At 36.3% G+C, this 12,722-nt stretch overlaps 3 protein-coding genes across 6 annotated transcripts in view; 2 read left to right on the plus strand and 1 right to left on the minus strand.

The window, feature by feature from the left end:
• cpamd8 (C3 and PZP like alpha-2-macroglobulin domain containing 8) overlaps positions 1-4,869 on the plus strand; it is a 40,127-nt gene extending 35,258 nt beyond the window's left edge. For both annotated transcript variants that reach the window (XM_026197529.1, XM_026197528.1), the window contains exons 42-43: positions 3,542-3,731; positions 3,844-4,869. In XM_026197529.1, coding sequence (XP_026053314.1) covers positions 3,542-3,731; position 3,844 — 191 coding nt within the window. In that variant the 3' untranslated portion in view covers positions 3,845-4,869. The remainder of the gene's footprint in view (positions 1-3,541; positions 3,732-3,843) is intronic.
• Positions 4,870-5,378: 509 nt separating this feature from the next.
• Positions 5,379-9,238, plus strand: cimap1d (CIMAP1 family member D). Of its 3 annotated transcripts, none has more exons than XM_026197530.1 (4): positions 5,379-6,304; positions 7,582-7,692; positions 8,300-8,413; positions 8,569-9,238. In XM_026197530.1, exons 1-4 carry the CDS (start codon positions 6,256-6,258, stop codon positions 9,042-9,044), a joined length of 750 nt encoding a protein of 249 aa, XP_026053315.1. In that variant the 5' UTR covers positions 5,379-6,255; the 3' UTR covers positions 9,045-9,238. The 3 variants fall into 3 exon arrangements, with proteins under 3 accessions (XP_026053315.1, XP_026053318.1, XP_026053317.1); XM_026197533.1 differs by having other exon boundaries at positions 6,256-6,304; positions 8,566-9,235; XM_026197532.1 differs by lacking the exon at positions 5,379-6,304 and adding an exon at positions 7,178-7,450 and having other exon boundaries at positions 8,566-9,234.
• A 992-nt stretch (positions 9,239-10,230) lies between these two features.
• LOC113039598 (cyclin-dependent kinases regulatory subunit 1) lies at positions 10,231-11,447 on the minus strand. The gene is made up of 3 exons (XM_026197534.1): positions 11,251-11,447; positions 10,840-10,967; positions 10,231-10,720 (listed from the first exon to the last, which is right to left on the minus strand). The coding sequence occupies exons 1-3, from the start codon at positions 11,313-11,315 to the stop codon at positions 10,677-10,679; spliced, it is 237 nt and encodes a 78-aa protein (XP_026053319.1). The 5' UTR covers positions 11,316-11,447; the 3' UTR covers positions 10,231-10,676.
• Positions 11,448-12,722: the final 1,275 nt, after the last annotated feature.

Consider the following 12,722-nt stretch of genomic DNA (forward strand, 5'->3'; position numbering starts at 1 on the left):
AGGCCTGCATATCAGCCCAGACTACATTAATGCTCGGATAATTAGTATCCCAGCCTCTTGTCGCTCACCTCGCACCTTCCCATATAGGGCTTGGCCTGTTCAAACACCATTAAATGTTAGAAGTTAGCTGGATTTAATATGTACAAATGCAACGGGTTGAAAATCAATGCAGAAAGATCATATTCTTGATTTTATTGCCCTTGGAGTCCTTTATAATATATGGAAACTGAATTCAAGAGAATTACCAATTAGTTCAAGATACATTTTCTAAAACCAAGTATTATCTTGCAGAGTTTTGCTTGTTTTGATTATGTTTGGATATTTTATTGGAAAACAAGACAAAAGCATATATATATGCAGTGTATTTCCCTCATTGGAATGAAGCTAATTTAATGAGGAAAAACATTACAATCTATTAAGTAGCGAAATTAGCACTTAAGGCAAGTTAGAAACACTCATGATATCACATGCACTTTCAGCTAGGTATGTGTGTAAGTATGTGTCTGTGTCCTCTGGAAAACTCCCAGACTGATTAGACAGTTTCTTGCAGAGCTGTTAAGACTTGCCTAGTGTTGTGTTGGGCCAAGAAAATGTGTCTATAGGGCTGTGGTTGTTGGGGTTCCTCAAGGTTATGGTTTTGGCCCGCTTTTGTTTATTTATTTAGAAGTTTCCTTTACCTAGGTGCCACCTGTTTAAATGTTTGCAGGAATTTACAGTTCTTTTTTGCTTGAGGTAATTACCAAGTTTGTTTGCACCCTATTAATGATTGAGATGACTTTCTTGGGTTTGCCAATTGAAAATCTGTTTGGAAAACTCACACCATCACCTGTGTAGCAGAAATGTGTTTTGGAATCTGAGAGCATTTCCTTGACACAAACAGCTTAGATCAGAAATGTTTTTCAAAACAGAATTTCTGATTTGCAGTGATGTCTTATTCTGACCTAAGCTAATATATATATATATATATATATATATATATATATATATAAAATAAATTAAAGATGTAATCAAACTGACGATGAACACTATTAACAGCAATTATTAAATGATGCAATCAAACTTATAGCAAAAATTTGGTAGTTCTGTATGTTGTTTCAGAGTTAGCATCATCTGGGGTCCTCTGAGGGGTTTGCATCATCTCTTCTCAGGTGTTCTGGATCCAGACTGGAGCTTGTGTAAATCCTAGTTACCACGGGATGTAAATCCTGTGGCAAAATGGAGAAATAAATAGAGACATCATTAGCATAGCTGCTGTTCCAACCAAGTAAAATTAATTAGTTTAACCCAACCTAAAGAGTAATAATGTGCATTTGATCAGCTACAACTGCAGTCTAAAATTATGAGATGCATTATTTGAATGCTTGGCCAAAGAGATGTGTTTTTTACCTGCTCCGATCCGCGGGTTACCCGGGTTATGAGACGACCCGCGCATCAGGGACATCATGCAAGTTACGTTGCTATGTTGGTCTTCGTATTGTAACCTTATCAAAGAACCTAATAAAATATGAAAATAGATATTCCAAATATTTTATATAGGCGATAGGGAATTGCACGCAACATACATGGATTTTTTATTTTGTTTTTAATGACCTGCCCCGCAAATAAAGTGCCAATTTCTTTATCCGACCCAACCCGCGGGCATCACTAATAGGACCTACCAAAAGTCCAGCGTTTCATGACGTTAAGAGTGTGATGGATTGTAGCGTGGTAGAAGACTAGTTGGGTATGCAGAGCTAAACCATTAAGGGCCTTATAGATAAGTAATAATAATTTGTAACTGATACAGAACTTAATAGGTAGCCAGTTCAGAGACTGTAGAATTGGGGTAATATGATCATATTTTCTTGACCTGGTAAGGACTCTAGCCACTGCATTTTGGACTACCTTTAGCTTGTTTATTGAAGATGCAGGGCAACCACCTAGCAGTGCATTACAATAAGTTTAGTGCATTACATTAAAGTCTCGATGTCATGAATGCATGAACTAGCTTTTCTGCATCAGAAACCGGTAACATGTTTCATAGCCTGGCAATGTTTCTTATATGGAAGAATTCTGTTTTTGTAACATGGGAAATATGGTTTTCAAAAGATAAGTTGCTGTCTAATATAACACCCAGATTTTTGACCGTAGAGGATGTACCAGTACATCCGTCTAGTTGAAAATTGTAATCTATAAGATTCTGTGTAATGTTTTTTTGGTCCAATAAGTAATATCTCTGTCTTATCTGAATTTCATAGGAAAAAAATATTGGTTATCCAATCTTTTACATTTTTAACACACTTCTCTTTAGATTATTTAGATGTTTAATCTGGTCTCGTTGAGATATATAGTTAAGTATCATCTGCATAACAGTAGGACCTAATCCTGTATTTTCTAATAATATTAAAAAGGGGCAACATGTATATTGAAAACAGCAGAGGACCATGGACAGGTCCTTGTGGCACTCCATATTTTACTGGTGATGAATGAGATGACTCCCCATTTAAATAAACAAAGTGGTAGCAATCGGACAGGTAGGATCTAAACCATATTAAAGTGATGGTTTAGATGAATACTGGGAATTCTTTGCCCTTGAGTTTTGTAATCGATCTATGAGTATATCATGATCTATGGTGTCGAACTCATAGCAATGAGATGCAGCCTTGATCTGGAGAAAGAGAAGCAAGTCATTTGTAATTTTAACAAGTGCAGTTTCTGTGCTATGGTGGGTATATATATATATATATATATATATATATATATATATATATATATATATATATATATATGTATATATGAATGTTGCAATAATGTTGAAGGATTATATGGAAATAAGTAGATTTCGGTTTCAGGTAAAATTCCAAAATACAAGAAGGACATGTATTATCCTTGATGATTAACTGGTGCTGAGCAGCTGTGTTGACAAAAGCCTATAAACTTAGATGTCTTTTTCATTTCTATGCTAAAGCTTTGCAAACATTCTCTGTGGAAAGATAAATGAGTTAAGACACCCAAGCTGTGAATTCCTAACATGAGAGATACATTTACACACTTAGTCTATTTAAACATATGACGCTAATAAAATCAGCTTGAGCTGCTTTATATATATATATATATATATATATATATATATATATATATATATATATATATATATATACATATACATATACATATATATATATATATATATATATATATATATATATATATATATACATATATATATATATATATATATATATATATATATATGCGCGCAAAGAACGCCCCCTACTGGCGAGTTAAGTAGTCTGGTAGTCTGAATTTATTTGCTAACTATATTTATTTAAAATGTTATTTCTTATTAACAACTATAAAAATGTTACTTAAAATACACAGACATATTTTAGCAAAAAGTAAAACAGGCCCAAAACATACACTTGAGGGACATCACAGCCAAAATGAAAAGTTTCTTATTCTTAGTTTAAATTCCAGAATATCTAAATGTCCCTGAAATAAATCAAACAATGCTTTTGTTGAAGATGGAAAATTGTTTTGCAACATGTGATTTATTTAATAGGAGGGGAGGAGCCAGGCTCTGTAGCGGAAGTGTCCTACTATTCTTATGAGTACGACCCAGACACAGACAGCTTTTCACCAGAGAGTGAGGAGAAGTTAATTCCTATAGCAGCAGAAGAGGAGGCGGCAGACACCAAACAACTGGGTGGACATATCCTCACAGTGGACACAAAGGACTCACCTGAGCGATGGTGAGATACAACCCGTTTACCAGTCAATTAAAGGACTATTTCTTCACTTGTCACTTATGTATATAATAGAAGCGTAAATCTTTTGTCTGTTTCTCTGCCTCCTCTACAACAGAGACCCCTGTCCATCAGCAGCAAATGCAGGAGCTCCACATTGTACATTCTCTGTGAATATGTTTGTGTGTAAGAAAGGCTGGTAAAGAGCGGTGGACCCAATCTGTTGCAACGAGATGACAGCTCTGAGTGTGTATGTGTGTGTTCGGAAAGGGAGATAATATCAGTTCTCCTCTCTTTCATTTTTTTAAATCCATTTCCATAGCTCTTTACGTTTAGTGATGGTATGACGTTTCCCTGTATTCCTCTTAAGTCAATCTCTTGTAATCTAGTTTTAATAGTCTAGTATTTATGTTTGTAAGTATAATTTACCTAAAAATCAAATATTGTGTTTTTGTTTTCTATCTGTGGTATTTATTTGTGGCTAGTGCCTTTGTTGTTCGGTTATAATTATCTTTTTTTTTTTTGTCAGTTCCTCAGTCAGCTCCTTCCTTCATTCTAAACACAATCTACTGGTGTGGTTTTACAACCCATTAAAATGTGTTGTAATGGACCATGCACTTCCACAGCAGAAAAAAACGCACAAGATTGTGCGTTAAGGTGTGTAGCTACTATTTTTACTTATTGATGTCTGACTTATTCATTGGAGAGGAGACTGCAACTGGTAAATAAGCTTCTTTCCCATTCACCCTATGTTAAATTAGTCTCTGCATCACAGAAAACCAACTCTGTTACTCAAACTGGAATATGATTTGTACAGAATATAAGCTATTTTGACTAAACCTCCATGCTAAATGAAAATCGGCAGGCCCACATGAAATCTGCACTTTTAAACAGAATGCCTCTAATGTGATTATTCAAGTTCACTGAATAATTTAATGATGCGTTAAGATACCAATAAGATTTTATTACTCTCAAAGCCCATTTAACATACTCTACTTTATCACAATTCCCCTAAAATCAATGCAGAAAAATGCAGATATGCAATGTGAAATTTGAAAATTACTGTAAATTTTGATGAACTTAAAATGAATGATATCACATTTGGAAGAAAGTCAATGAGAATAAACTTTGTATGCAATTTGTATCATGTGTGTAATCTTTGTTTTATGGTTGAATTACAATTTGCATTCTGTCTGTTCTATATAATATGCAAAATTATTATTAGTGTTTTTATAGTAAGTATATGTATAGTAAGTATATAAGTAAGCATAGTAAGTTATAGTATACTGAAAATACCATATTTGTATTTTGGGTGGAATTTTTGAATAATTTAGACTAGCAATGCTCACAGTCAGTTATACTGGTGAATTTGGTTTGCGATGATTCTCCAGTGTGTAAAGACTGAAGTATACTGCGGTTTTAATGAAAAAAAAAAAAAAAACTCGGATTAGCATAAATTTTGCTCATGTGTCATGCACAGTATGCATACCCTAATGTATGCTTTAAAAAAAAAAAAAAACCTTAGTATACTTTGGGTTTATTATGCAGAGCAGTCGTGTGTATTCACAATATTACTTTTTGAGCACAAATTCTTCCTAAAAAACGTGTTGCTGTCTACTGGGTCAGCTTGTGATAGTCTGCCTGTTGACATCCAGCTCTGGTTACCACAGCACTGTTAATGTTTAATATTTGTTTACCGGTCAGTGCAGTGGTGAACGTGTTCACCTTTCATGCCCCGAGCTTTCAGGTCCTGCAATTTTTTTAATAGCTCTCCAAGTCAATGCATTTCATTTGGACAGATGGGAATATGGTATGTATTCACTTATAGGTCCTTCAGAAGTTTGTAACTTCTCAAATGCCGTAGGCCTTTTCTATGCAGCTTTGCAGGGGGGCCCCCAGCTGCTGGTCTCCTAAGTGACCCATGCTTGATGGTCCATCTCTACTCAGATGAACAGAGTGAAGGCATGAAAGAGAATCGAGAGGAGGAATTATCTGATGGAGATAGTGTTACATGAAGTGATGACACCTTTGTGCTTCTGTCTCTCAAACGCATGTGTATATTTAATGGCTTTGGTGGCCCCTGATTGAGTCAACCAGGTTAAATGAAGATTACTCCAAAAAGTGTTCAGTTTTCCACTTGGGCGGCTTTAGTTAGATCTTTGGACGGTGGAGAACTTGACTGGACTTGTCCAGTCCAAGAGAGGTCAGAAGGCAAGAGGACATATGATATTGTTCAGCTAGGAAGATGAAGAAGTTCTACTAACCATCACCTCAGCTTTGAACGTGGATGTTTTGAAGATCTAGACCTACTTGAGTTTTTGCAAGTAGCTGCTTGTGTTTTTAAATTGCCTGGAAAAACTGATGCTGGCGTGGACGTTAATTCCTTAATAATTGCTTGTCCTTGAGCTCTGTTTACTCGAATTCTCTGGAAAAGTTGGCATAGAGATTTGATAGTAAGTAGGCCTATGCCCAATTTTGCAGGAAATGGACAACTTAGATTTGTAGAAGGGTTAAACCTTCAGTCTTGATTATGAGTGATCCGGAGAGGAAGCGTCCGGTCATTGCTGGCAGAGAAAAAGGTGAGTTGTTTTAATGTATATTTATTTGTACTTACTATGTACTAAACAACGATCTCACTTTCAATGTAAGAAAATTGTGTTTGAAGGAACTACTGGTGAACGGCGCGTTCAAAAAATGCTAATGTACAAACGAATAGCACTGGGACTATTCACTGTTTGTATCAGTCCGCTGTGCTGTACATCATTAACACCAGAAGGTGGCGACAAATGACACTCTCAATGAGTGAATTCATATATTTTACGGATTCGTTAAAACGAAACGTAAATGTCGCTACCGTGTGTTGCTCAGAGACGGTTGATTTAACTATTTCTACCTATGTTTGGAACTACTTTCGTTGGCGGAGCAACACCTTACGAAAATTAACAATGGTTTTACTACAAATAAAACCAAAAAACCATGGTTACTATAGTTAAACCATGGTAAACACAAATTAACCATGGTTTTTCTATATTAACCATGGTTTAACCATGGTATTTGTAGTAAATCTGTGGTTATACTAATGGTAGTCAACACGCCAAAAAAACATGGGTTACTACAGTTTTACTATAATAAAACCATGGTTATTTTTCGTAAGGGTAGACAGTGGCGCCTTAAATACAGGTTACTCAAAATTGACTCCTTGAATAACTATTGTTCTTTTAGTTGCAGTATGCTGATACTATATTTAAACATTATTATCTTGGTGAACCTAAGGGGTTTTTCTTTCCACTTTTTTGTAAAGCTGCTTTGAGATATAATTTTTGAAGTCCAACTGACCTTTTTCCAAAAAAAAAAAAAAAAGTGAATGTTAGCAACACACACAGTAGTGTTGTATTTTGAAACAAATGCTTCCAATGTACTCACACCCCCATCAAAAATTAATTTTAACTGAAAAAGAGTTACTTTTTCCTTCAAAGGTCACGCGTTCAGCAAGGTTACGATAACTTTGTGCCCAGGCCTGTCAAAACATGCTGAAGTAAATGTGAAAGAATGTTCAGTGCTCCCAGAAGCCCTCCTCATGCACACAAACATTTGTGGGCTGATGTCATGGCATTCCCCTGGTAGTATCAGAGAAGATAGCCAAAGGCATTGTCTGTCCTCCACTCCAGGAAAAACCATCACGCCACTGCGATGAGCTCACATTCCTGCTGGGCTGCATCTACAGGGTGTGGATCTCCGTCACAACGGCCTGCCAAAAAATGCATCACTACATATTTCTGATTGCAAGTAGTGGGCTGTGCATATGTTGTGCGTGCATGACTACAGTATGACGGCTGTTTTCCATTCTTGTTTACAGGGCCAGGACCCGGTCGATACATCCTTCCACCGGCTATCGGCTTTGTAGGCCACGATTTCACCAAGTCAACAAGTCCTGCCTACTCCTTCCATGGCAGGATGAGCAACAACAGTACGTTTATATGAAGTTGCAGTTGAAAGAATGGGCTCAGTGGGAAATGTCTCCAATATAACAGCATGAGCTTTTCTACAAATCAACTCAGTTGATGTTTTTACTCAAATCGTGTAGTTCTTAAACCTGTATTTTGCTAATGTCACCACTAGAGAGAGACAGACTACTGTGAATTCCCACTGTTGTGCAATGCTGTAGATCAGAAGTGATATTTTTATTAATACTGTTTTCAGGTTACTTTACAGAAAAGGGTGCAAGCTCACTTAATGTTCTTGTAAGGGTATATTATTATTATTATTATTATTTTTACAGATATTTAAGGTAAACTATTTTTCAATTACATTAAAAATTAAGTACTTTTTCTTTTTGCAATATAGTACAGTATGGTGCATGCCTTGGAACTGAGATCATTTGTATTTTCATGCCTTCCCATTATTAGACTGGACTTAACATTTAACCTTTTTTGTCATTGCATATGATAAAATAAATCAAAAGGCTCTTAAAACCTACAAAGTAGCAGATAATTACACTTTTGTGTGTAATATTATACGTTCATGTGTGTTAAACAGTTCTGTAATGCTGTGTTTATTCTGCTTTGATTGTACAGTGCATAGAATTGACTGCAGTCCAGGGCCTAAATACCATATTGATGCCAAACTGACTCGCTTTGGGAGAGACGGCACCCCTGCCTATTCCATACATGGCAGGACGGAAACTCGAGGTAAGTCGGTTATTTCGAAGTGTCTTTCTGTTGAAACGGTTCCTTATTTACTGGTGGATTCAACCACTTCATGTTGAAACCAGCAGGAAACACTTAGCTGGAATGAGCTGAGTTTGACAGTTCCTAACTCTTACTGTATCTGATAATTACAGCAGCAATCTACTCCACCCCTGGACCAGGAGCATACAATCCTGAGAAAGCCTCTCTGTGCAGCGTCCATCGCAATCCACCGTCCCACACCATGGGTTATCGAACACAGTATCGCTCCGTGGACACCGTACCTGCCCCAAACAAATACACCCTCCCTTCTCTCATGGGCTCCGGCGTGTTGACCAAGGCATCCAGTGCCAGTTACACCATCTCTGGGAGATGCAAAGCTGGGGGTCCGTCTGAGGACTTATCTAAAACTCCAGGTCCTTGTAGATACAACCGCACAGATCCCAGTGTCTACCTCCCGAGGCAGCCGGCGTTCTCTATTCTGGGGAGACACGCTGCTGCGAGGGCGTCCACAGCGGAGCCTGGTCCTGGAAGTCATAACCCAGAGAAAGTGACCGTGCACAAGCCCAGACCTCCTGCGTTCTCTTTAGGGATCAGGCACTCCGAGTTTGTGACCCCTTTAATAGTAGATTAGTAGCATCTTGAAGGCTACATATAGTTATTTTTCTGTTCGGTTTGAAATATTTCATTGCATGTTTAAAAAGGTTTGCCATTTCTCGTCTCATATAGTGAACTATGATCATGCTTACAAAGAACGATTTCTAGTCTTTCGAATATTGCAGACGTGAGCATAATTTTAAGATATAAAAAATATTGACTTTTACAAATGACAAAATCATAAAAGTTTTACAGAACTCAAATGAAACAAAACCATTAAAAAATAATAATACAATAACCGAAAAAAGGTTTTAAGTTTTCAGTTTAGTTGAACCTTATATATTTAGAAAAATAAGTAGTTAACACTTTAGAATAATGGTCCATTAGTTAATGTTAGTTAACTACTTTAGTTAACATTATCTGAGCAAGAACAATATTTCTACAGCATTTATTAATCTTAGTTCATGTTAATTTCGACATTTTACTAATGCATTATTTAAATCAATAATGTGCTTGATAACTTTAGTTAATGCACTGTGAATTAGCATAAACTAACAATGAATAACTGTATTTTCATTAACATTAACAAAGATGAATAAATACAGTAATAAATGCATTGTTCATGTTAATTAATGAATTAACTAACATTAACTTAAGTGTTACCAATAAGTATATTTATACGTAAATTAAATTATATATAAATATAAAAAATGAATATAAATATATATATACATGTAAATATTTTCTAAATATATACAGTATGTGTGTGTGTATTTATATATATTATATACAATAATAAATTTACACAACACACACATATATTATGTACACAAAAACTTTTATTTTGGATGCAATTTTGACTGCACTTATATAAATGGGATGTTAGGGTTTAGGAGAATAATGAGCAGCTTTTGTGAACCAGTTTCTTTAGGCTGCCAACCTAGACAGTTAATGAAGCTGTCAAAGTGGGTTTTAAAACACAGCCCATAAGTATATATATATACACTGTATTACATATACACTGTAATATACACTGTATAAGAAAAAATTTGAATTGTGTTTTGTGTGTATGATATTAATAAAATATAAATACAGTTCCCTATGGGAACCCCGAATATTTGCTGTTGCTTTACATGAAATGCTCATCATTGTTGCATCATTGACCATTGTGTACATTATTTAATGTCACATTACACCGATAACAAATTAGGATGCAAATGAGCTAATAAAAATAGTATTTATTGATTTGTCTACAACAAATGAGTATCAAACAAACGTTGACTGCTCAGCATACAGGTTGGAGATGTTAACAACAGCAGTTCAGCAACAAAAAAATCATCACAGTGTACAACAAAAACTATTCCTTCTATTCACGACGGGCGATTTACTAGACCTGAAACACCATCCGACTTATTTTACGTGACGTAAGTGTAGACCTAACACTTTTTAACACTTTGGAGGAGGAGGCAACCCGTTCCCCTCTGGGCTCCCGTTGCCATCAGATCTCCGAATGAAAAAGGGGACGGGAAAGAGTCACATTTCATTGCCATAGATCTGCAAATAATAAAACTTATATACAAATCACAACGTATGGAAAGAAATGCAATGCAATGCAATGCATGGTCGGAATCGACCAAGTAGAGTAACTTCCGATGACAATCTTGAAATCTCATTCCTTGGGAAGAGGTCTTCGGAAAAGCAGAATGTGAGGCTCTGTATGGGGGGAAAACATGGGATGTTAGGGTTTAGGAGAATAATGATCAGCTTTTGTGAACCAGTTTCTTTAGTGAAGCTGTCAAAGTGGGTTTTAAAACCGCCCATAAGTTACCAACCTGGTTTATGGATCATGTAATGGATCCAGCCCTGACTCTGCTGGACTCCCAAACCTCTCCATTCCTCCTCGGACATTAAATGGGAGGACGGCACCAGTTTGGAAATCTGCTTGGGAAGCATGACATGTCTATGAGAGGAAGGAGTGGGACAATGTTAATATGATAATATTTCATACTTCACGGCTCTTCAAACTGTTTTTCCAGGCAACATAACGCGGTTAGGACGACAAAACCAGGGATAAAATATACATAATACATTGTAGAATATAAAATACATTTTAAACGCACCATTTTCTATAATTTGCGGATGTTTTTAATATATATTTTTCAAAAATGAAACCGTCGAATGACATAACAACGGTCATTATGATGTTTCACGTCAACTCGAAAGTGATCTGTTTAATTCCTCACCTGTACTCGAATTCCTCGTCGGAATACTTGTCGGAATAGTAAATCTGCTTCTTCGCTGAAGACATTGTGGTTAAACGCTTAATTCAGGCCAAATCCAAGGTGAAATCCCAAATAACTCGCGCAGGGTCGTCTCTCGGTGTTTTCCTGAAAGGCGCCGCTTCGGTTTTTGAACTCAAACGGTCCCTCCCGCGCTTCTGATAGGCTGAGCCACTCTTCGTTTAGGCCCCGCCCCCTCCACGCGCGCCTGCGTTTGACAGCACTACAGTCTGGTAACGTTTGACACACACTCACAACGTGTACAAAATGATTTATTTCGCAAGTTCGATATTTAAAGGCATTGTTTATCTTGAAACCTTGTTTTTCATATAAGAATTTTTTTTTTCTTTTCAACAGTATGACTTTTATTTTTTGGTTTTATTTAAGTTCAACCGTGTGAACAACATAAGTGTGAGACTGAAGTGTGAAATCCAAGGATGGTGTTTATGCTCAGAAAGTGTGATTTATACAGACTTCGCACTACTTTTCTCTGATGACCTTCTATGATGTATGATAGTGGTAAATGCATTAACCTTTTCTTTACACCACAAATGTCTCCTGACAGCACTTTTGCACGATGGCTCATACTTTTGCCATTTATCCTGTCAAACGACCAAACAACTCATAGACTTCTAGAGCACACATCACTATTATCTTGTGGATTTTACATAACCCATAATTACACATAATTTTTTTTATCATTAACCAATATATTTTTTGTTTTAAGAAGGCTAATTTCAGCCATCCATCAGTGTAAGTCTGAGGGGAGAGCATTTTACTGAAATAAAATGATGAGTAGATGTGTGACTTCAATTATTTCTGTTAAACAAGCATGGTTATAAAATGCTTTTTAACAGTGTAACAACTCTGTAATGAGCATCTAAAGCCGCCAAAGCCAATTACTTAACACCATGAGCAAAGATACTGGAAAGTGATGATGTTAGAAGATGTTCACAAGACTTACCAACCGTTTACAAGAGCAAATCAGAACCGCACGTGTGACACACAACTGAAAGTTCATCAAGCTAGAAGAGGAGACCAAAGGTTAAAAGGATGAGTTAAGCAACTCTTGCATGTAAGAAGTGATTAAACAAGATTACAAGCTTCACATTTCGCAAAATCAAAAATTTCCAGTTAGTTTTTTTAAGCTTTGCTCATGGAACTCGTGAGTGGTTGTGACAGGCCAAGTTAGCTTTTGTTCGAAAATACACAAATTGCCACATTTCAGATTGAGTTGTTTGAGCTGGCAGAGGTTTGCTCCATTTTTTTCTTCTTCTTTTGTTTGTTGTCATCTCTTTTTTTTTTTCAAATGGTATAACATTTAATGTCATGGCTGCATGCTGATTTGACCACAGTGTTCCTGTGACCTTTTTAACAAGCACATATCGTTGCAGTACAAAATCAAGCACAGCGGGGAAGGCATCAGAAAGCTTCTT

The sequence above is a fragment of the Carassius auratus genome, chromosome 22, assembly GCF_003368295.1.
Source record: "Carassius auratus strain Wakin chromosome 22, ASM336829v1, whole genome shotgun sequence".
Classification (NCBI taxonomy): Eukaryota; Metazoa; Chordata; class Actinopteri; order Cypriniformes; family Cyprinidae; genus Carassius; species Carassius auratus.

Bases quoted from the DNA above. Each gene is read 5' to 3' on its own strand.
- cimap1d (XM_026197533.1), top strand. From the start codon at position 6,256: ATGAGTGATCCGGAGAGGAAGCGTCCGGTCATTGCTGGCAGAGAAAAA. The intron at 6,305-7,581 runs GTGAGTTGTTTT...TCTTGTTTACAG, and splicing joins CATTGCTGGCAGAGAAAAAG to GGCCAGGACCCGGTCGATAC. The intron at 7,693-8,299 runs GTACGTTTATAT...TTGATTGTACAG, and splicing joins TGGCAGGATGAGCAACAACA to TGCATAGAATTGACTGCAGT.
- LOC113039598 (XM_026197534.1), bottom strand. From the start codon at position 11,315: ATGTCTTCAGCGAAGAAGCAGATTTACTATTCCGACAAGTATTCCGAC. The intron at 10,968-11,250 runs GTGAGGAATTAA...TTCCTCTCATAG, and splicing joins GACGAGGAATTCGAGTACAG to ACATGTCATGCTTCCCAAGC. The intron at 10,721-10,839 runs GTTGGTAACTTA...CCCCCCATACAG, and splicing joins TTACATGATCCATAAACCAG to AGCCTCACATTCTGCTTTTC.